The 23,271-nt window shown below is 37.8% G+C and overlaps 1 protein-coding gene across 1 annotated transcript in view; it reads left to right on the top strand.

Moving 5' to 3' along the window:
- LOC103195084 overlaps nt 1-23,271 on the top strand; it is a 41,175-nt gene that overhangs the window by 1,533 nt on the left and 16,371 nt on the right. The window contains exons 2-5 of the mRNA XM_007938543.1: nt 11,101-11,222; nt 17,236-17,374; nt 20,560-20,681; nt 22,819-22,929. Of these exons, the coding sequence (XP_007936734.1) occupies nt 11,101-11,222; nt 17,236-17,374; nt 20,560-20,681; nt 22,819-22,929 (494 nt within the window). The remainder of the gene's footprint in view (nt 1-11,100; nt 11,223-17,235; nt 17,375-20,559; nt 20,682-22,818; nt 22,930-23,271) is intronic.

Below are 23,271 nucleotides of genomic sequence, written 5' to 3'. Positions count from 1 at the left end.
TGGTAGCATAGTGCCTAAGGCACTTGACTGCTAACCAGAAGGCTGGCAGTTCAAACCCACCAGCCACTCCTTGGAAGGAAGGTTGGGCAATCTAGTTCCGTAGTGATACCGACTGGCAAACCCAAGGAGGGGTCGCTATGAGTCGGGTTGACTCCACGGCACATAATAGCAACAACAATTCTTTATAAAACGGTACCAATTCCATGTGCGTTTTCTACATTACTAGGCAGAAGGCAGTTCATTCCAAAAGTATTGGGTGCCTACAAAAATGCCACATACTTACCGGTTGTAAAATTACCAAAACATTCCTGCTCTCAAAAAGCTTTTAGTTTTGTGATTTGTAATCTAAGTCTCTAATTTTAGAGGTTTCAATTGAGAGTACATTTTTCAAAATCAGGAAGACTTGAAAGCATGTTTTGGATGAGAATTTTGTAAACAAGAGGATCCAATATCATTAGTTAAAGAATATGTTTATACTTTTTTAAAGGCACTTTTTTTGCGTTTCTCCAGCACTCTAATCAGAGACGCTCAATTTATGAAACAACTTCAGTTTCCAAAGAATTTATTAGCATGATTATTTTAAGTAGTGAGAAATTATTTTAAGTTGGCTTGAAATGAAGCAAAACGAAATGCAACACAACCATTGCAGTGGAGTCATAGTGACCCCTCCTTGGTTTTCCGAGGTAGTATAACTAAGGAAGTAGATTGCCCAACCTTTCTTCCGTGGAGTGCCTGGTGGCTTTGAACCGCCAGCCTTCTGGTTAGCAGTCAAATCCCAGAGCTCAATGTGTTTTATTATAAACTGTGTTGTTGTTACATGCCGTTGAGTCCGACCCGACTCATAGCGACCCGTCCTTGGGTTTCCGAAGCAGTATCACTACGGAAGTAGATTGCCCCATCGTCCCTCCGAGGGGTGGCTGGTGGGTTTGAACCGCCAGCGTTCTGGTTAGCAGTCAAGTGCCTTGGGCACTATGCTACCAGAGCTCCTTATAAACTGTGTAGCCATGTAGTATAATTTATTAGTATACCGTTTTATGAAGTGGCTTTAAATGTAGCACAAAAGAGTCTTCGGATGAACTGTTTTTTCACCATTCTAATTAGATTTTCCTTCTTCCAGAATTTTTTTTATCTCTATCATTGTTACCTGCATATCTTACTTGTATGACATTTCCTTAGATCTTTAATTATTATAACTCTTAGATAGTAGACATCAATTGTGGCTGGTGAGTTTTATAGAGTTTATTAAAACTAGAAAATAGCTATGTATTGGTTAACAGGTGAAATCACTCATTTTAAATGCATTAAAAAGAAGAATAAAATTCTTTCATGAAGGAGTAGTGAGATTATCATACCAAAACCTGGGGTCATTTTGGATTAGGCTGGTGGAACCAGAAACTTGGACTGGGGCAGAACCCAAGCACACATCAATGTCTGATAAAACTGAAGATCTGGAGGAAATGAAGGAGGGATGTGCATCTTGATATAGCTTAAGCTAAAGGTCTAGGGAACAATGTAAGAGGAATGAAGCAAGCCTGAGGGGCAAAGCAGGCAAAAATAAGCCACCTCCTCCAACCCCTCCTCCAAAAAGAACAAGTAAAAAAGTGAGCAGTACCTCAGCTCACTGACTGATTCTGTGGTGGAACATTTGTTCTCTTCTGTTTCCTGTATTTGTTTAAAGTGGCTCTTGATCTAGATTTCAAAGGGTAGGAAAGTGTCTGCAATCTGTCAAGTGAGGGGAGATGAGAGCCAGAGCTCCAAATGAGTTCCCAGTAAGTGTATGTGTGTGTATATGTGTGTGTATACACACACATATACACACACATACATATACACATACACATACATATATGGGAGCTCTGGTAGTGTAGTGCCTAAGGCACTTGACTGCTAACCAGAAGGCTGGCGGTTCAAACCCACCAGCTACTCCTCAGAAGGAAGGTTGGGCAATCTACTTCCGTAGTGATACTGCCTCCGAAAACCAAGGAGGGGTCACTATGAGTCAGGTCCGACTCGACGGCACATAACAACAACAACATGCAAATACAAATGAGGAAATCAAACCAGTAACCCATACTAGTTTCTAGTAAGGATCAAATGACAAAGGATAGAAAATTAGGGTTTGCTATAAGGAAATCAAGAGGTCCTTGTGGTACAGTGGTTAAAGCACTCAACTGCTAACCAAGATGTCAATAGTTTGAACCCACTAGCTGCTTTGCAGTAGAAGGATGAGGCAGTCTGCCTACGCAAAGATTTACAGCCTTGGAAACCCTAAGGATCAGTTCTGCTCTGTCTAGGGAGATCTGGTGGCGTAGCACTAAAGTCATTTGACTGCTAACCAGAAGGCTGGCGGTTCAAATCCACCAGCCACTCCTCGGAAGGAAGACTGGGCAATCTACTTCTGTAGAGATACTGCCTCGGAAACCCAAGGAGGTGTTGCTATGAGTTGGAACCGACTCTATGGTAGTGTTTATTTATTTATTTATTTTAATAGAGTCACTATGAATCAAAATCCACTTAACAACAGTAGGTAAAAAGAAATTAACTAAATCATAAAAGAAAACGTTTAAATGTTTAAAACAAAACCAAAAACCAAACTCACTGCTGTTGAGTCAGATCCGACTCATAGTGACCCCTCCTTGGGTTTCCAAGGTGGTATCACTACAGAAGTAGACTGCCCAACCTTCCTTCTGGATAGCAGTCAAATGCCTTAGACCCTATGCTACCAGAGCACCTTTAATGTTTAAAGAAAATGACAATACGTAACAAGAAGCTTGTGGAAGCTTCTCTGAATTCTGTATTTATTTAAATACATGTTCACTGAACAGAAGTAAATACAGAGTTGGATAGCAGCTGCAGAGCTGTTAGAGTTTCTTGTAACCCCTTCCTAAAAATCTAAAAAGTCGGGCATCTAGTTACATTTGTCAGGCAGCATACAGCTTTTCAGTTTTCTGTGTTATATTAGCGTTGAGGAGGAAAGTTTTCTCATCTTTACCATAGGCTGCCAGAAGAATAAACAAATCAGTGTTCAAAAATACACAATCACAATGCTTCTTAGAAGTGAGTATGGTGAGACTTTGACTCATTTACTTTGGCCATGTCATCAGGAAAGCCCGATCGCTATAAAAGGACACGTTTGGTAGAGAGAGTCAGTGAAGATGAGGGAAATCCTCAGTAAAATGGATTGACACAAAGCCATAACAATGGGCTGAAACATGCCGAAGATCATGAAGATAGCACAGGACTGGACAACATTTCTTTTATTACATATAAGGTTGTTATGAACTGGACAGCAGTTAACAACAACAGTAAATGGAGAGATGTACCGTGTTCATAGGTCAGAAGAATCAGAATTGTTAAGATGTCATTTCTCCCAGATTGCTCGAAATTCAGCACAATCCCATTCAAAATCCTAACAGACTTTTTTGTAGAAACTCTTAAACTGATTCAGAATTCATGTGAAAATACAAAGGACCTAAAAGAGCCAAATTTTTTTGGAAAAAAGAAAAGTTGTAGGGCTAACATGACCCTGTTTCAAGAAGTAAATCAGCATAGTAATATTGTAAAGTTAAAACAGTAGATCGAGGGAATGTAGAAAGTCCGAAAACAATCCCACACTTCTATGGATTTTTGTCAAAGATGCAAAGGCAATGCAGTAAGAAGGGATTCCCTTCTCAACAAGTGGCTTTGGAACAGTTTGGCCAGAGAGAACAAGATTTTTCTTGAACTTTTTTGTTTTTATATTTGTCTGTGCCTATTGGTGGCTCCAGTTCTTTGGTACCCAGTCTAGGATATCTGGAAGATAAGAAGAAGACCCAAAGTATCTTTCATTACAGCCTGAGGCCCCAACTAGTTAACCTTCTTACCAGCTTTCAGAGTCCTTTTATAATTGCCTATTTTCAGGGTGTTTTGAGAAGAATGAGGAAGAGTGAATGAAGTTGCCATTTTATCTAGGATCAGTGGTCCCCTCAATAAATTTTTAATTTGAGTAAAGACTTCAGAATAATATGCATTATGAGTAGATAATAGGTAATCTATAGGTGGTTTTAGATAAGTGATTAGTGATGAGGATATGAGTGAGTGAGGACTAAAGATACGGAGTTAGAATTGATGGAGATGATGTAATTTGCACAAGGCCTTGCTGAATAAAGTAATGCTGATACAGTCGAAAGGAATGATATGTACAGGAAGAAATGTGGAAAACAGCTGAGGAAATTTGCCTAACCAAAGCAAAGATTATGTTTGGGTGTAATAAGAATAGAAAATTGTTGTTGTTGTTATGTGCCGTCGAGTCGGACCCAACTCATAGCGACCCCTCCTTGGGTTTCCGAGGTGGTATCACAACGGAAGTAGATTGCCCCATCTTCCTTCCAAGGAGTGGCTGGTGGGTTTGAACTACCAGCCTTCTGGTTAGCAGTCAAGTGCCTTAGAAAATAGCGTGATTAAACTCTGGTGATACCATGGAAAGCCTTCAAAGCCTAGATTGAGACCTAATATATTAGAAAACAGGAAGCTATCCAAAAATGGTAAGGGGGGAAGTGAGGTTTACGCAAGACTGTTTTTAAATAGGTGTATAAAGTATTTTATAATGGGGAGAAACTGACATCAAAGAGCTAGTTATAACTTTGTAATATTCTCAATGTGAAGTCATGACTATGGCTGTAATATAGTTAGTTGAAGAGGAAATGGTATTAAAAGAAGAACATGGTAAGACTTGGTAACTAACTAGATATAAAAAGTGAGGTTTGTGTCATAGTCTCTAAGCTTGATAGTTTTTCTTTTCCCATATGTTTAATTAAGTAGGACATTTTTAAAGAATCAATTTTATCCTTTAGAGAAGCTCTTCTTTCTTTCTCTACTGCCTTCCCACCTGCATGTGTAATTTGAGAAAAACTTTACTGTCTTTAGGCAGCTGATTAGCACCTTCCTTTAATCTTTTTCCAAGCAACATTCTGTTACCACACATTCTAAAATAACTATTATACATGTTAAAGGATGCTCAGCCTCACTAATAATTAATGAAATGCATATTAAAACAACAAAGTTAGTTTTTATAATAACATTCAACACTGTAAGGGTTTGATGACATGCATAATCATTTCCATTAGAGTACATTGATACAGTCTTTCAAGAAAGAAATCCAACAACATGTAGCAAAAATCTTTAAAATGTTTTAAGTAATTCCATTTCTAAGAATGTAAAATAAGGAAATGATTAGAAATTCAAAGAGATGATATATATGAAAATATTAGGTTTAGTGCTCCCAATATTTTACTATATCTTAACTATCTTGACAGTAGGAATGAATGATAAAATAACAACTATACATATGATGGAATATTACATAGTTTTTAAAAATAATCTTTCAAGAATTTGAATGATGTAAGAGTAAATGCTTATGATGTAATTTTAAGTGAGTTCTAGTTTTACATACTTGAGCAACATCCATTTTAAAAGAGAGGGAGATCCCCAGCAAGTTCAGGGCAGCGTTTGCACTAACGACCAAGACACCGAAGAAGTGACCCAAAGCTGTGCTCTGTGACATGCATTTATTGGCACTTACTTAACCAGGGAGTATAGGGGCTGCAAACTGGGTGGACAGGAGAAAGGGGGGAAAAAAAAAAACGACCTTAGAGCTACAGGCTTTTTTTATACTGAAGTACACAAAAGGGTCTCCTTGCCAGGCTTACAAGACCTTTAATTCTCATTCCTGCACACCTGAGTGCCAGGAAATAGAGCTTTGGGTCCAGGTGTCCTTGTAAATCTCTTTTGGGGCTATTTCAAGGCTGGCTTACAGCCCAGCATGCCCACAAAAACAATGATCAGAATAAGACAGCCTGATAAGCCTCTGGAATAGCATTATCAGGACTGTCACCATCTGTAGGTATGCACAGTGTATCATCTGTATTTACAGTCATTATAGAGCAAAGTAATCTTCTATTCTTTCAAGACGTTAATTGCCAACCACTACAGATAATAAAACTAATTTTAGCCTTCATGAGCTAAAAATTTCCCTTTGAAGTCTGAAAGTGCTCTTTAACAATTATGAATCAGACATTTAGATGAGAAGTCACTTGAAATAGGATAAAAACATTTAGGAAAAACAAGTATAGGTACACTTCTAGTTTTGTATCTTATTAAAATGATTAAATCAGGTATTTTCATTTTGATTCCTGAAATTGATAACATTTCAAAAATACAGTTAGGAAAATGAGTTCACCAAACTTATCCTCACTAATCCTCAAAAGGTAATTAACATTGAATGTTTTCTATGGCCGATTACCATTCTGAGGCAATGTTCTGAAATGTGTTGTTGTTGTTGTTCTGTGCCTTGAAGTTGGACCTGACTCATAGCAACCCCTCCTTGGGTTTCCGACGCAGTATCACTACGGAAGTAGGTTGCCCAATCTTCCTTCCGAGGAGTGGCTGGTGGGTTTGAACTGCCAACCTTCTGATTAGCAGTAAAGTGTCCTAGGCAGTACGCTAGCAGACCTCCCGTTCTGAACAGGTAACATGTGTCAACTCATTTTATCTTCAAAACAATCCTTTGAGTTGGGTAGTAAATATTCTAACTTTATAGAGGAGGCAACTGAGGCTCAGAGAGTTAAGCTGTTTGCCTAAATAATTAAGTGATAGACCAATGACTAATTCAGGCCATTTATTTAACTGTTATTTGGAGTTTATTCCAGAGATAAAATTCCAAAGGGCAAGGGCAACTGAATAAGTGAGGATCATTTCAACTAAGAGTCAAAAATCATAACTAGAGCCCAAATAAGAGAAATGGTTTTAGATAAGTGATTCTTAACCTTTATCTCATCAGTCTTAAGTAGTATTTGATAGCATGAACTCTGGAGCCAGAAATGGGGTAAATAACAGTGTACCTCACAGAAATGGTGTGAAGATGAAAAGTGAATGCGCGTAGAGCATTAGTGCAGTGCTTTGTGTATAGTTTCAATAAATATTAGCTATTATTAAATATTTCTTAAAACTTCTTCCTAAAAAAAATACACATATTTACGTTACATATAAGCATACAACTCTGTGCCTTTTGTGGACCTCATAAAGCCTCGTAGTGAAAAACCTTTTTGTAACTGAAGAAATACTCTTTCACCCTTGAATGTGTTTGAATCAGAGTTTGTTATCTAACAAAGATATGGGATGGGATATCTTTAAATGAGAGATGGAATGCCATCTCTCATTTTCACCTAGCATCCTTGGAATTGAGGTAAAACAAATGCAGTATATCAGTAACCCAGAGACAGTAGTGATCAGAGCACTAAAACTCTACTAAGTAATAGCAGAAGAGACTAAACTAAGGTTGTCATGGATTAGAGAACTAGATTGCCAAACTGTTCGATTCCAGGGCCACATTTAAGAAGGCTATTGAGCAAGTCCAGAAAACACTGACAAGGTTATTAAAGGATATGGCTGCCAGATCATAGCTAGAGAGAGAGAAGACTAAGGTAGAGATAGGAAAACTGTTCCTAACCTTCCATCTACTTTGTTTTGAAAGGTTGTATGGTATAGTGATTAGGAGTTCAGAGTTAGACCTGCATTCAAATCCCAACTCCACCACCTTCTGGCTAATATTACCTAAGGCAAGTTAATTTAGCCTTTCTGACCTCAGGTTTGGTTGGGTTTTTTGGGGGGGTTTTTTAATAGCGATGATAATAGTACCACCTATAAAATTCATAAGGAGCTCTGGTGGCATAGTGGTTAAGGAATTTGGCTGCTAACCAAAAGGTCGATAAGGCAGTCTATAAAGATTGAATGTGTTTGAATCAGAGCCTTGGAAAGCCAATGGGTGTCACTATGAGTCGGGATCAACCTGATGGCAGTGAGTTTGGTTTAGTTATAGAATTCATAGGATTAAATAACATGTTTGAAAAGCACAGTACAGTTGCTAGCATGCCCTAAGTGCTCATTCAATAAATGTTATATAACATTAAAAATGATAATTCCTCTCAGGCTGCATTTGGAAAAATTAGTTGATGTTTAGCAAAGCGGATTCCAGTTCAGTATGAGGAAGAAATACTAGCCTTGAATGAAGCAAAGACTGAGCAAATTTTCTTTCCAGTCTAAGATTCTGATTTTATAATTTATAAGCAAGACCCACATGAACACTGTTAATTAACACAGTATATTACAAAATTAAATCCAAAGAAGTTGGGTCATGAAATAGTTTAGCATAATGAGATTTTTATCAGCTTCTTTAGTTACACTATTTACAAATTGAGAGAACTTGCCAAGGTTTGCTGGTGTAAGTGGTATTGTTGTTGTTGTTATATGCCGTCGAGTCGGCCCCGATTCATAGCGACCCCTCCTTGGGTTTCCGAGGCAGTATCACTACAGAAGTAGGATTGCCCAACCTTCCTTCCAAGGAGTGGCTGGTGGGTTTGAGTAAGTGGTATTAGTAAAATTAAATTTGAGTCATGGAGGTTTCCAGACAGTGTTCTATATATGGAGAGAAGCTAAGCAGATGTTAGCTATTAATAAGCACCTTGGGAAAATTTAATTACATTTTAAGAATATAATGAAGAAAGCTTTAAAAAGATGCATCGAAGATGCTATTTAAGTTCTACCTAAAACAATTTGAAATGTGTCCTGATAGTATTTTTTGTCTAATATATATATTCTGCTTCCTTCCAGAAATAACATAAAGCAACAGCTTAGAACACTATACTAGAGATAGGAAGAAAGAAAAAAGGCCTTCCAACATTAGTTCATTCAGAGAGCCAAATAGCATATGTTGGTATTAACTACTACAGCTCAGAGAGAATTTGTACAGAGAAAGAACCATTGTATGTAGGGACATGTTGTTGTTGTTGTTATGTGCCGCCGTCCAGTCGGCCCCAACTCATAGCGACCCCTCCTTCGGTTTCTGAGGCAGTATCACTACAGAAGTAGGATTGCCCAACCTTCCTTCCGAGGAGTGGCTGGTGGGTTTGAACCTGGCACTATGCTACCAGAGCTCCTATGTAGGGACATAGAGTGGTACTATGAAAAAGAAGGCTACGTTTTTTCCAGAGACAGAAAACTAAATTATGTCCTTTTGCTACTGTTTGACCTGCTTTGTAACTTTAGCAATTCATTTGACCTTAGTAGACTTAGTTTTCTCACCTGTAAATCAAGAAATTAATCTTGCTTTGTTTTCCTCACATGGAATTTTTAATAGTTAAATGACATAATTTCTATATGAAAGCTTTGTAAAACAGAAAATATTTTCCAAATTTATTTGTGATGTGAACTCAATGGCACATAACAACAATAACAATGAACAGAATATTTTGAGCCAATGTGCAGAATGTTACTTTGTTTTGTTTTTTTACCCCAAAGCATTTATTTTATGCTTAAGAAGAAAATCAGGGGTGTACTTAGCAACAACCAAAAATTTGGAGGGCCAGGCATTCCTTCAGGATTTCCGTATTTTTCTTCTAAAGCTACTTTAAAACACTAAGAAAGTCACAATCTCCTTGAGGTCTTTCACCTAACAATTCAATAAAGGGAAGTCTTTGAAGAGAAGTGTAAAATAGTTTGTTCCCTATCCCACGTTTTCACTGGTAGCCCTTTAACGTATACACTGGCATTCCAGGCAGTAGCCTACTTCAAGAATATTTTACCTCCAGAAAAGTCACATGCTATTTAAAATTGTCTTGGAGCTCTCGAAGCACAGTGCCTAAGGCATTTGACTACTAACCAGAAGGCAGGCTGTTCAAAAACACCAACCACTCCTGGGAAGGAAGACTAGGCAATCTACTTCCATAGTGATACCTCCTTGGAAACCCAAGGAGGGGTCACTATGAGTCGGATCCAACTCGACGGCAGTGAGTTTGGTTTGTTTGGTTTATGAGCTGCTTAGAAATGATAATTTTTAGATCCAACCAAAACATTTTTAGGAGCTCTGGTAGCGTAGTGCCTAAGACACTTGACTGCTAACCAGAAAGCTGGCAGTTCAAACCGACCAGCCACTCCTCAGAAGGAAAGTTGGGCAATCTACTTCGGTAGTGATACTGCCTCAGAAACCCAAGGAGGGGTCACTATGAGTCGGGGCTGACTCAACAGCACATAACAACAACAACAAAAAAAAACATTTTTAAACCCACATAAAAGATAAAACAATAAAACATTAAACATCATTTTACACCCTCACTTAGACTCACCAACTATCAGTAGCTTATACCAGCACCATCTTTACTGCTAACTATATGTATGCTTCCCTTTTGCCATACCATCCAGAAGGAGGCCATAGAAATAAAAAATATGCTATAGCGGAGCAGCATGATTGTTGTAAAGCTTACTGTATAAGTTGTTGCCAGATGTGTGGGTGCTAATTATCTGAAACCTTGGGCATATTTCATTGGAGAGTCAGTAATACTCCAGATTAGGCTTATTTTCTTAGTAATCCCTTTCATAATGCCTCCTAAATTTCTAAGATTTGTATGGTTAAGGAGTATTTGACTAATGAGTGAGTTTAGGACCCTAAAAACCAATGGCAATGCTGTTGTTGAGTGAAGGTCCCTGGACTGCTAATCTCAAGGTGGCAGTTTGGACCCACCCAGTAGTGTCACGGAAAAAAGACTGCTGGCCTGCTTCTTTACAGATTATAGCACTATGGGGCAGTTCTACTCTGTAACACATGCAATCACCAGGAATCAGAATCAACTCAGTGACAACGAATTAGGTTTTTATCCTTGAGTAAAAATAAAGTGGTTAAAATACAACATGTTTCAAAATACCTTTACTTTTACATGACAGGCTGAAGTAGTTGAGTTTTATATTTTTTAAGCAATTCAGAAAAAGGAAAAACTCAATAGTTTATATATTTCTTTCTTTTCCATATCAACTCAATATTTTAAAAACCAAAAACCATACTCACTGCTGTCACATCGGATCCAACTCATAGCGACCCTCCTTGGGTTTCCAAGGCAGTATCTCTACGGAAGTAGATTGCCCAGTCTTCCTTCCAAGGAGTGGCTGGTGGATTTGAACTGCCAGCCTTCTGGTTAGCAGTCAAATGCCTTAGGCATCAATATTTTAAATGTAACTTTAATAAGGACTTGAATCCATCATTAGTAAGCCTATTTGTTTGTTTTTTTCCCCCAGGAGATTTTGATGAATTCACTCAAGATAATAATGATATTATGTTGAAAAGCATAGCAGAAGACCTTCGGAATTGCTTACCTCTAGAAACCATGCTTTCCTCAGAACATCTAGCCCTTCAAAAGGTAAATAAATTAATTTGCTGTAAGTGCTACTTAAGGATTCTATTGAAATTAAGGTGATGGTGTTTATCTTACAGTTTTATACTTAAAAGTTCACACGCTCCTTTCTCTTACATGTTTGTCAATTAGGTATTTGAGTCCTGGTTAAGGGTTTAGCCTTTAATTGGTGCTATGGGAAACACAAAAGATGTATAAAATATGATTTCTGCTGCCTGGGAGTGCGTTCTGATTATAAAGATCAAATTCATTGTTTGTAAAACAGTAGCAAAAAATACACAGCACCCCCAAGACTATGGTCCTAAGTCACACTTTGGCCCTGGAATTTATCTCACTGCCATGACTTAAGGAGCTCTGGTAGCATAGTGCCTAAGGCACTTGACTGCTAACCAGAAGGCTGGCTGTTCAAACCCACCAGCCACTCCTCGGAAGGAAGATGGGGCAATCTACTTCCATAGTGATACCGCCTCGGAAACCCAAGGAGGGGTCACTATGAGTTGGTTCCGACTCGAAGGCACATAACAACAACAACAACAGCCATGACTTAACTCTCAGCCAAAAAATATGCCTACGAGCTAAACACTTGCACCAGAGAGATGTACTCCTTAGAACAATCAACCATGGGAGATCAGAAGGGCAGCATTTGCACAGGGAGAAATGCAGGGAGGCAGGAATGCATAGGCAAGAAGGACACAGGGAAAGGGTAACAACGGGGAGGAAGTGGGAGGTGAGATGTTACACTGTGGGGAATGTAAGCAGTATCACAAAACATTATGTGTGTATGAACTCTTGATTATAAAATGAACCTGCTCTGTAAAATTTCACCCAAATCACAATAAAAAGTTTAAAAAAAAAAAACTACACACACAAAAAATACACAGCAGTTGACAACAAATAACCTAAATGTAATTAACATCAATTAATCGATTATAAAGGTAGATGGAATTCAGAGAAGAATGATAACAGTAACAGTGGAAGTAATCAGGAAAAGCGTCATGGAAGAGATGGATTTCAGCTAGGCTTTGAAAAATCATTAGTTATATTGAGTAAAAGAACAATGTAAGTATAGGCCAGAGGCTGTACTGAATGTGGTATCAGGGTTACGAAGAGACTTGTTTTCAGGTCCCTGTTGGGTAGTTGTGGAAAATAAGATTGCTTTAATCATTTAGGTTTTAGTTCATAGTAAAGAGAGCCATATAGACTCACGAAACCCAACAAAAGCCAGAAGGTCTAATGAGGCAGAACAGGCAGCCACATCTGAAAAAGAACTACCTAAATTTTATTTGAAAAGATCATCAGTCAACCTATCAAAAACCTTTTGTGTGTATGTTTGTGTGTTTCATTTATCTACTGTCTTCTTTCTTTAGAAGGAGCTCTGGTGGCCCAGTGCCTAAGGCTTTGACTGCTAAACAGAGAGTGGGCAGTTCAAACCCCCAGCCACTCTGCAGAAGGAAGTTGGGGCAGTCAACTACTGTAAAGATTTAGTGCCTTGGAAACCCAATGGGGGTTGCTGTGAGTTGGAATTTACTCAGTAACAGTGGGTTTGGTTTTTTGGTTCTCTGGCTAGTAACCATGTAATATATTTGAAGGAAAGCCAGGGCTTCTTACATAGCACTTTTTATACATGAAGAAAAGGTTTCTTACAGAAAGGAAATTCTTTTTTTCTAGACCTTTTCCACAAAACATTAGTTTACCATTTCCATTTTTGTCATTTCTTTGCCTCTTACCAGCATTCCTTTTTACATGAAAGGACAGTTTTACCATCTCCTTTAACAAATGGAAGTGCCTTCTAAGAACTTTCATTATTTTTTGCCTTTCGCCTCCACTTTTTCATTCTTTGTCTTTCCAATTCTTGGATCATGTAACACTCATGTAGCTTCTCTTTATTCCCTTTCATTTATATTTTATATGATTTTAAAATTAAGCCATAGGCATATAGTGGTTAATAATCAAATTGGAGAGGATTGTCTGCAAATGGACATGAAGGAACTTTTTGAGGTAATGGAAATGTTTTCAAACTGGATTATGGTGATGGTTATGCAACTTTTAAAATTTACTGTAAATCATTGAATTATATATGTCAGTGGGTGAATTTGTGGTGTGTACAATGTACCCCAGTAATTCTGTTAAAAAACAATTCTGAATCAGACTGCCTGGATTGAATTATTTTCTGGCAGTGTAGTGCTGGACTTCAGTGCCATGACTATGGAAGGGGATAGTTATAGTTCTTGTTTAGTGAAATTCTTATAAGGCTTAAATTAATTAATATATGTAAAAGTCTCATTATAAATAAGTGCCTGGCACTTACTGGTAGTATAGTGGTTAAGGCATTTGGCTGCTAACCAAAAGGTTGGTGGTTCAAACCCACCAGCCGCTCCACGGGAAAAAGACGAGGTAATCTGCTTCCATAAAGATTTATAGACTTGGAAACCCAATGAAGGTCATTGTGATTTGGAATTGATTTGATGGCAGTGAGTTTAGTTTGGTTTTGGCACAAAGTAAGCATTTTATAAATGTTAATTGTTTTAGTACTACTCCTACTACCACTATTCCAAAAGCCCTGGTGGTGCAATGGTTAATTGCTAAGCTGCTAACCAAAACATTACCAGTCTGAATCCATCAGCCACTCCACAGGAGAAAGATCTGGCAGTCTGCTTAAATAAAGATTATAGACTTGGAAACCTTGTGGGGCAATTACATCTTGTCCTATAGGGTCACCAAGTCAGAGTTGACTTGATGGCAACGGGTTTGGTTTTATTAACTATTAGAACTACTGCCACTACTGCTATTGTTATAGCTTTATTCCTTGTCACTCCACCTATAGTAAGAGAGGATGACCGAATTTAAGATATTTACCAACTTCATTATATAATAACCGCATTCGTCCTGTTTTACCATGTTGATCATCATTCTACGTACCTTCACTGTATGATGTCTGCTAGTTGTTTTCCTACCTTTCTTTTTCTTGATTTATATGATCCTTTTTATACCATCATATCAGATGATTTTTTACTTGGAAGCTGAGCTCAGTCTTGGATCTTTTCCCTCTCACTCTTTCTAAGATTTACCCATTTCAGTTCAAACATTTACTGAGCAGCTGTTGTGTGACTACATTGGGCGCTATGAGAGAGCTATTGAAAAAAGGACATTATTCTAGCTCTCATGGAATTTATAACATGATGGTTTAGGCATTACCTTATTTTATAATAGCTATCAGAACCTTAAGTTGACTCTCAGTTCTTCCTTTCATTTTCATTTTATGTAACTTTAACACAAACATAAACCAAACCAAACCAAAGTCACTGCCATCTAGTTGGATCCAACTCATGGCGACCCCTCCCTGAGTTTCCAAGACAGTATCACTACAGATGTAGATTGCCGAGCCTTCTGGTTAGCAGTCAAATAAATGCCTTAGGCACTGTGCCACCAGAACTCCTAACACAAACATTACAAAAAAAGAAGAAGAAGAAGAAAAAAAACACTGCTGTTGAGTGGGATCGGACTCAGCTACCCCTCCTTGGTTTTCTGAGGCTGTGTCACTATGGAAGTAGATTGCCCAACCTTCTTTCTGAGGAGTGGCTGGTGGGTTTGAACCACTAGCCTTCTGGTTAGCAGTTAAATGCCTTAGGCACTATGCCATCAGAGCTCCCAACACAAACATAGTGAAAAGGTAATTCTTCATTTTTTCACTGAAACCTTTATTATTGCCATTGACTCTGGCCCTCATTTCTTACCTTTATGAATAAAATTTTCCCTTATTGCCTTGCTTTCTTTACTTTTCCATCTCAGATCTGTTAATTTCTAGATCTTTTTTCTCTACTTTATTTCTTTAAAGATTTCACTTCTTCCCTAACCCCACAACTGCTCTGGTCTATCTAGTCCTAAATTCTATTTAAAAAATTTTTGTTTTTGTTTCGTGCTTCAACCATGTCACCAGTTCTTTTCAGTCCATAACCCTCTAGATCCTCAGTACCTTTCATGTGCCTCCTGTTTGCCAGGCACTCGAAGAAAAAACAATTGGGGCCCAATAGCAATCTGGTTCTGCCTATATCATTATCCTGGTTTTTTGTTTCATATTCCATTTCCTCCCATTCTTATCAAGGGTAAAGTTCACCTTTTGTTTCCTGCTCGTACTTTTGCATTGCACTTTTTTTATTCATTCTTCTATTTCTTTACTCCTAGATTTAGTTCTCATATTTTATCTTCATACAACCTCCTCATTCATGTTCTTCAAAGTCCAGCTCTTATGGGAGACATATGCTATGAATATTGTTTCCTGAAACAGATCATCTCTTCACTTTTGATCTGAAAACAGCAATCCTCCATGGGGTCTTTCAACCTATAAACTCCTGACCACAAGAACTAAATCCTGTACATTCTTAATAGTGCTTTGTACTTTGTGAACACAACATTTCTCAGTAAAAAGCCATTGCCGTGCTCCCTTTGGCAGCATGTTTACTAAAATTGAAATGACAGACATGGCTGCTGCGCACGCATAATAGGCAAATTTGTGAAGCATTCCATATTAAAAAAAAAAAATCCATTGCCATCCAGTCAATTCCAACTGATAGAGACCCTACAGGGCAGAATAGAACTGCCCATAGGATTTCCAAGACTGTAGTCTTCATGGAAGCATAGTGCCGTATCTTTCTCCTGTGGAACAGCTTATGGTTTCAAACTACCTACCTTTTGGTTAGCAGCTGAGTTCTTTACCACTGTGCTACCAAGCCACCTTACAAATCTTAGTAAGCATCCAGTCATTCAGACTGAATTCTTAAAGGAGGAAAATAATGGACAATAAAACATTGAGAGAAGCATTTGTAATACAGTTTGGATGTTATTAATAATAAAATTATATCAGTATTAAAATACACAGTATATAAAATGAGGAAAAAAGTATTCATGGCATGTTAATAGTTGGCTGACAGTCTCCTATACTAACAAATTGTTTTATTTTCTTCATTTGCCTTCTGGTCCTTGTGTATGTTTATACCTGATTTTCAGATACTTACATTTTGGTAGATGTAGATACAATTTTGGGATATCCAAACAGATCACTAATTGCTATTGTATCATGAACTATCAGTTTGATAAAGAGCTACTATTTGTAAGTTGAAGTTTTAATAACCAAATTCACTGCTGTCCAGTCAATTTGATTCATAGTGACGACTCCTTGGGTTTCCGAGGCGGTATTACTATGGAAGTAGATTGCCCTATCTTCCTTTCGAGGGGTGGCTGGTGGGGTTGAACCACCAGCCTTCTAATTAGCAGTCAAATGCCTTAAGCACTATGCCACCAGAGCTCCCCTGAAGTTTTAATAACATTTTTATTATTTGAAAACTTTGCATTCTGGACAAAGATTACTGAGTATTTTGATGGATAAGTCAGGCTGAGATCTGCTATTAGTTTCAACTCTTCTCCTTTTACTAACTTTTATAATTTCTCTAGAGAAATCTCTCTGGGCATCAATTTCATTGTCTTTGAAATATACTACTTAGGGTTAGCTAAATAACAGATTGGTTCATAAAATAAAAAATATTACCAAAGAGTACTATACACCTTAAAAAAAGTCATCTGTTTGACACCATATAGAGGACAGGGAAGCCAGATTACTGGAAATGAAACATCTGGAATGGAATTAATGAAAATGTTGACACGTGGTGAGAAATGTAACCAGGTAACAGAACAATTTGTGACATTATTAGGAATTGTTACATGGGAACCTAATGCTGTGTAAGATTTTACCAAAAACACAATAAAATATTATTAAATATGTTTCAACTAACATATTTCAGTTAGCCATGTTTTGCATCATTTGAGGTCAAATAAAAATTTGGTAGTTTCTCAGAAAGAAAACTAAAGAGAAGCAGAATTACTGACTTGAATAAGCAAAACTTTTCTGTGCTTTCAGTTACTTCCAGAATTTTAGCATATGAACCACTGATTCTTTGCCTTATTTAGCAATAAAAGACACTTCTTTGTACTTTGTTTCTTTTGATGTTTTTCTCCTCTCCACCAGATACAGCAGCAGCCAGAACCCACAGTTCACATTGATGCATTCCTTTATGATGAAGACTTTATTGATTCATTATGTGAAGAAGGAAAAATGAGCAGAAACTACTGCATGACATGTGGCTCACACCAGACAGCACCTTTAGGTAGGTACTCAAGTATGCAAACCTGACAATTGTAAATGTATTCTTACTTACATGTTTGTTGTTGTTGTTATATGCCGTTGAGTCGAACCTGACTCATAGTGACACCTCCTTGGGTTTCCAAGGCAGTATCGCTACGGAAGTAGATTGCCCAACCTTCTCATTCAATTTTTTTTTTTTTTAAAGCAAAAATCCAGCAAACAACATAAAAAAAATCACTGCCATCAAGTCGATTCTAACTCATAGCGACCCTGTAGGACAGAGTAGAACTGCCCCAAAGGGTTTCCAAGGCTGTAAATCTTTACAGAAGCAGACTGCCTCATCTTTCTTCCACAGAGCAGCTGGTGGGTTTGAACCACTGACCACCCCTTGCTAAATATAGTGAGATTAAATAGAAATATTGTCTAGGGAAGGTAATGTCTCTTGGGACATTGGAGGGAGTGGTGCCTGCTTTTCACATCCAGAAACTGTTTAATCAGACATGACTTTTCAGGTCCAGAAACTTAGCAGAGATGAGTAAATACAGGGTAACTAACTACACTTTCCTAACTAAGAGACTGATGTATAAACCATAATGTGGATTTACTTACAATGTGAAATATAACTGCCAAGAAGGCTGAAACATTCTCCATATAAAAACATCTACTTGATAAGTCAGATGCTATCAGATATGGTTGGGTGAGCATGAAATTAGAGGACAGAGATAGATGATCTTAACAAAGAGTTTATGTAGGTCATGGTCCATAAGACCATAAGAGAGAAAAACTGGTGACAGAAAATTTCCCATGTCTCCTGCCCCTCAGATACAGCACCTGTGTCTACAACAGGAAACTAGACTTGAGTCCATGCTGCTAATATGTAAACTCTTCTGTCAACACATTCTTTGTTCAAACCAGATATGACTGTCTAGGCTGTTGCTTTAGACTTGCTATTTCCATCTCTCTGCTTACTTAGAAAGGAGCTCTGGTGGAACAGTGGTTAAAGCATTCAGTTGCTAACCAAAAGGTCAGTGGTTCAAACCCAACAGCTGCTCTGTGGGAGAAAGATGAGTCAGCCTGCTTCCATAAAGATTTACAGTCTCGGTAACCCCATGGGGCAGTTCTACTCTGCCATGTAGGGTTGCTATGAGTTGGAATCAATGGCAATGGGTTTGGTTTGGTTTTTTGGCTCACTTAAATTTAGAGTTACTGCTTGAGATGGGCTACCCATTCAGGTAAGCAATCTTGCCTTTACATTACTGGTCTTAAATGTCATTCTCAAAGGTTAAATACTACCAAATTTGGGGATATATTGCTATCATTTCATGAACTAATAGTGCCAACATTATCATTTGAAATTAAAGTTTCCTGATTTACTGGTTTGAGATTTTATTATTAGAAAATACATATGATTTACACTTGAAGTAGTTAAAATTCACAAAACAGAAAAGGACTTGGACAAGAATAACAGAGGGAAAACTAAAAAGTTAATTATAACAATGACACCATACCAGACATATCTGACTTTATAGAAAACTCACATGTAACAAATAAAACTTCAAAGATTAAGATGTATCTTCCCATAAAAATAAGATTGTAAACAGTGACTGGTTACCCAGACCAGGCCAGGTAACTATAATGAATCTAAACAGCTCTCACCATGTGGGACTTTTCCTCCTCATGTGACCAGGGGCTTATCTAACTACAAGATAGTAATGGTGACTCTGTGGCCCAGGACAGAAGCACTGTGTGGCAATGGGCTAAGTGAGGATGAGGATTCTAGAGAGATGAGGACTATGATGGTCAAAGCCTGCCTCTCAAGAGTTATTTCTGAGGCCTAGTCACACCCTTTATTCTTTTTCAAGGGACTGGCCTATCTACTTTTGTTTCTTTGCCACCATCATCAGTTATGACTAAGATTTCTCCCCTTCCTGACCATTATATTGTGTAAAACATACTATAGAAAGAGTTCAGGTTACCTCCCTATCAGAGGTATCAGGGACTCAGGCTGTCCCACATATTTGATCCCTGCAAAAAGGACAAAGAGGTGGTATTATCTGACGTCCTCTAACTTCACAAGAGGGAAACAGAATCACCATCAGCAGCCCAAGGCTTATTCCTATGAGGCCAGATATGCTCCTCTACCCTTTTTACCAGCTCTGACACCAACCATCCCTCTCGTGGCATTCACCACTTCTCTGCTGATGCAGTGAGATTCCCCATTTCTTCCTCTTGGAGGGCTCGTTTTAAGCCTAGCAGAATGACAAAACTAACCAATCCCCATATTAGTGTTCCACATACCTTATATGCATGGTCCCACCCAGTAATCTGGTAGGAGTCACAAAGACCATGGCCAGAAAAGCCATACCAAGTAATTCACTGCACCACAATCACAGAAACTGGGGTAAGAAGATGAACTAGGAGGCTAGAAGTGGCAATTAAACTAAGGGAAGTAAGAACAATTTATGAGAGTATCTTAATCTTCTTTCATACCAGCCCTCTCCTGTACTCCAGAGCACATTCTCGGTTGGTCAGGGCTGCCAGTGCACAACTCCATTTAATAACCTACAGTCTATGCAGCAGTACATGGTGATGCAGAGGTTGGCTCTGGAGTAAGTTGAGAAAGTCAGCTGGTATGGCAGTTAGGAAGCAGTTCCACAGAGCAGCAGGTCGTAGTGAGAAGAAGGAAAAAACCAAAAACATCTCAAGCGGCAGCAAAAAGGAATAGAGAAGGTTAGAGGTAGAAACAGACATCTGGATAGCTGATCCGTAACTCAAAGCCAAACCCACTGCCATCAAGTCAATTCCAACTCATACCAGCCAGCCCTATAGGACAGAGTAGAAGTGTCTCATAGGGATTCCAAGAGTATACATCTTTATGAAAGCAGAGTTCCTCATCTTTCTCCTGCAGCTGGTGGCTTCAAAGCACTGACCTTTTGGTTAGCAGCTGAACACTTTAAGCACTGTACCATCTGGAGGACTTTTAAATGTCAGAGATTTATTATTTGTTCTTCTCTAATACAGCTCAGAGTGGATAGATAGGAAATTATTATATTAATTTTTTTCTAAATAACTTATGGATGGCTGTCATTGATTAAGAAAAAAAACATGGAATTTACTTTGTAAATATAGGTGAAAGAATGAAAAATACAGAACGGAATTTTTAGTACCCAAGCAAACCTTGATGTTCACTCTGTTTTGATTCTCCAGGATTTATTTCTCATTCCTTCTCCCTCATGGAATTGAAGTTCATTTACCATCACGTACTCCCTGATCTGTCAGGAAAGATCTTGGTTGATGTTGGCTCCAGGCTCGGCACAGTCCTTTATGGGGTAAAGTCCAGCTTGAGAACATATTCGATATTTGTAAAATACTTTCTTCTGCTAGCAACAGCTTTGCCTGCCACCATCCAAGGTGATAGGTTGGCTTTATTGATTAGAGTAACAGAATAAAAAGGTTAAAATAGTTTAGCCTAGTCAGGCACTTAAGTTCTTTTTAATGGTAATTGAATTTGGTCTTTCAAAGACTAGCTGGCTAATTTCTTTTACTAGTTTATCTCTGTAACACCAATGAAGAAATATCAACAAAGCAGAAGCATGTGACCCTCCCTAACACTTTGCTGTTTTATTTCTACAGCCCTTCTAACCTCTCTCCTTTGTACTACTACAGTAAGTGGCTTATGCTAAGCTTTGATAAGAGAAAGCACCTATAAAACTACAAATATAGTTGACCTAGAAATCACTGTATTGTTGTTGTTGTTGTTGTTGTTGTTATGTGCCCTCGAGTCCACCCCGACTCATAGCAACCTCTCCTTGGGTTTCCGAGGCAGTATCACTACGGAAGTAGGATTGCCCAACCTTCCTTCCGAGGAGTGGCTGGTGGGTTTGAACCGCCAGCCTTCTGGTTAGCAGTGAAGTGCTTTAGCCACTATGCTACCAGAGCTCCCAGAAATCACTGTATAGTCATAAGCAAGTCACTTAAAGTCTCTGGGCCTTGATTTCCTCACTTGTAAAATAGCAAAGTAAATGGTATCCAAGGACACATCTTGCTCCAATTTTCTGTTATCAAAAGTTTGAATGGAGATGTTTCTGAAACATCACTTCAGTGTGGATTGGTTGGTTGGTTTCATTCAAATCATCAACATTTCTAACGTTCTTAAATGGTTTTATCAAAAAACTAAAATGTGGTTTCTGGTTATCATTAGCAGACATGTTAAAACATGTGGCCAGCAGCAGTAGAGGCTCATGCCAGAAGCAGGCACTGTCAGTTCCCAGCATCATTGCCTGCTCTAAATAGAAGCAGTTAACTCCTTAATGCTTAATGTATTTTTCATAGTTAAAACTTTTATTTCTATAACTAGGAAATATAGCCATAATAGAAAATACACAGTCTCTCAGATGATTTTTGTTTAAAGAACATTAGAGATGATGGTAGTTTACTATGTTTTGTCGACTGTTGTCCCTTTTCTGATTTTGGTTAGAAAAGAGTAAAGCTGAAATCACTGTGGCTATTCTGGTACGATGGCAGCACTGATAAATTTGAATATATTGTCATCTTCTATATATTAAGTAACTAATTGAGTCAAAAATTTTTTAATACCTACACATGCACTGTTAAATGTATTTTAAAAATCCATGACTAGCAACTACATATTTGGTTTTCACATGGGTATAAGTTGATCTAAATTCTTTAGGAAATGATTTGACCTTTTATTTCCTTCCAAATTATTATTTTGTTATTGTAACCAGAAGTAGATAAATGATATATATAATCAATTCTTGATTATCCTTGTTAACTGATTAGTTGATTATCTTTGACAGATTTCAGGACACCAGGCTGACTTCCCTTCCCACCCAGACTCTGTATGATTTTCATTCTATTTCCCACAGGGAGCTCTGGTAGCGTAGTGCCTAAGGCACTTGACTGCTAATCAGAAGGCTGGCAGTTCAAATCCACCAGCCACTCCTTGGAAGGAAGGTTGGGCAATCTACTTCCATAGTGATACCACCTTGGCAACCCAAGGAGGGGTTGCTATGAGTCAGGTCAGACTCCATGTCATATAACAACAACAACATTCCGTTCAAATTAATAAATTTCTTTCTTCTTTCCTGCTGACGTGACTTCCCAAGAAATTACAAAAAAAGAATCTATACGTGATGAGTTTTCTCATTTTTAACTTTGTTGAATGAATAGTTTTACCAGGAAAAATAAGAAACCAGTCTTTAAAAATGTAACTACTCTTAAACAAAAGAAATTAATAAACTGTAATCAAGGCCTTAATCAGTAAAAGTTTGTTCAGTTCTTGAAGGAATAAGTTTTATAGACTCTATAAGATGATCTTTAACTTTCATTTTATTTTTCTTTATGGAGTTACATTTTTAAAAGTTGAACTTTTTAAATTTCAAGTAGAAATGAACTCAGCAATTTAAAGTTAATTAATTTGCATCATAATGTATCTTCATATTTTAGGGTTATCTTTATAGTTCAGCTTTGCAGCTATATGGTGTAGAAATGAATGAAGACTTTTGCCAGCTGCAGGAAATGGTTATAAAAAAATACCAGTTCACCGATAGAATAAAGGTATGCCCATAAACATATGGTCTATTATATGGCATCATTTAGCCAAATCTCTTCTGCATTGGAGTTAAAATCTTTTCTAATATATTCTTGGTTAGTGTTGTGTACAAACAGATTGAGTTCACTAAGTGCTTTAAAACATTAATAAACATGAATTATTATAATTATATCCCACTCACATAGCTCTTTCTCCCTAATTTTGTTAGAAAGTAGATTTTTTTATTCTGAATTCTTCCTGTCAGTTCTAGTTTTGGTAGCGAAATGGGATAACATTTTTTTTTTTTTTTTTACTGCTAAAGTGTTTATTTGACTTTTTTTTTTTTTTTTTAATTGTGATTTAGGTGA

Source organism: Orycteropus afer, unplaced genomic scaffold (genome assembly GCF_000298275.1).
Source record: "Orycteropus afer afer isolate SDZICR_OR568_19922 unplaced genomic scaffold, OryAfe1.0 scaffold00051, whole genome shotgun sequence".
In the NCBI taxonomy this organism is placed as follows: domain Eukaryota; kingdom Metazoa; phylum Chordata; class Mammalia; order Tubulidentata; family Orycteropodidae; genus Orycteropus; species Orycteropus afer.
Note: the sequence above shows the minus strand (reverse complement) of the source record. Positions and strands in the feature narration are given on the sequence as shown.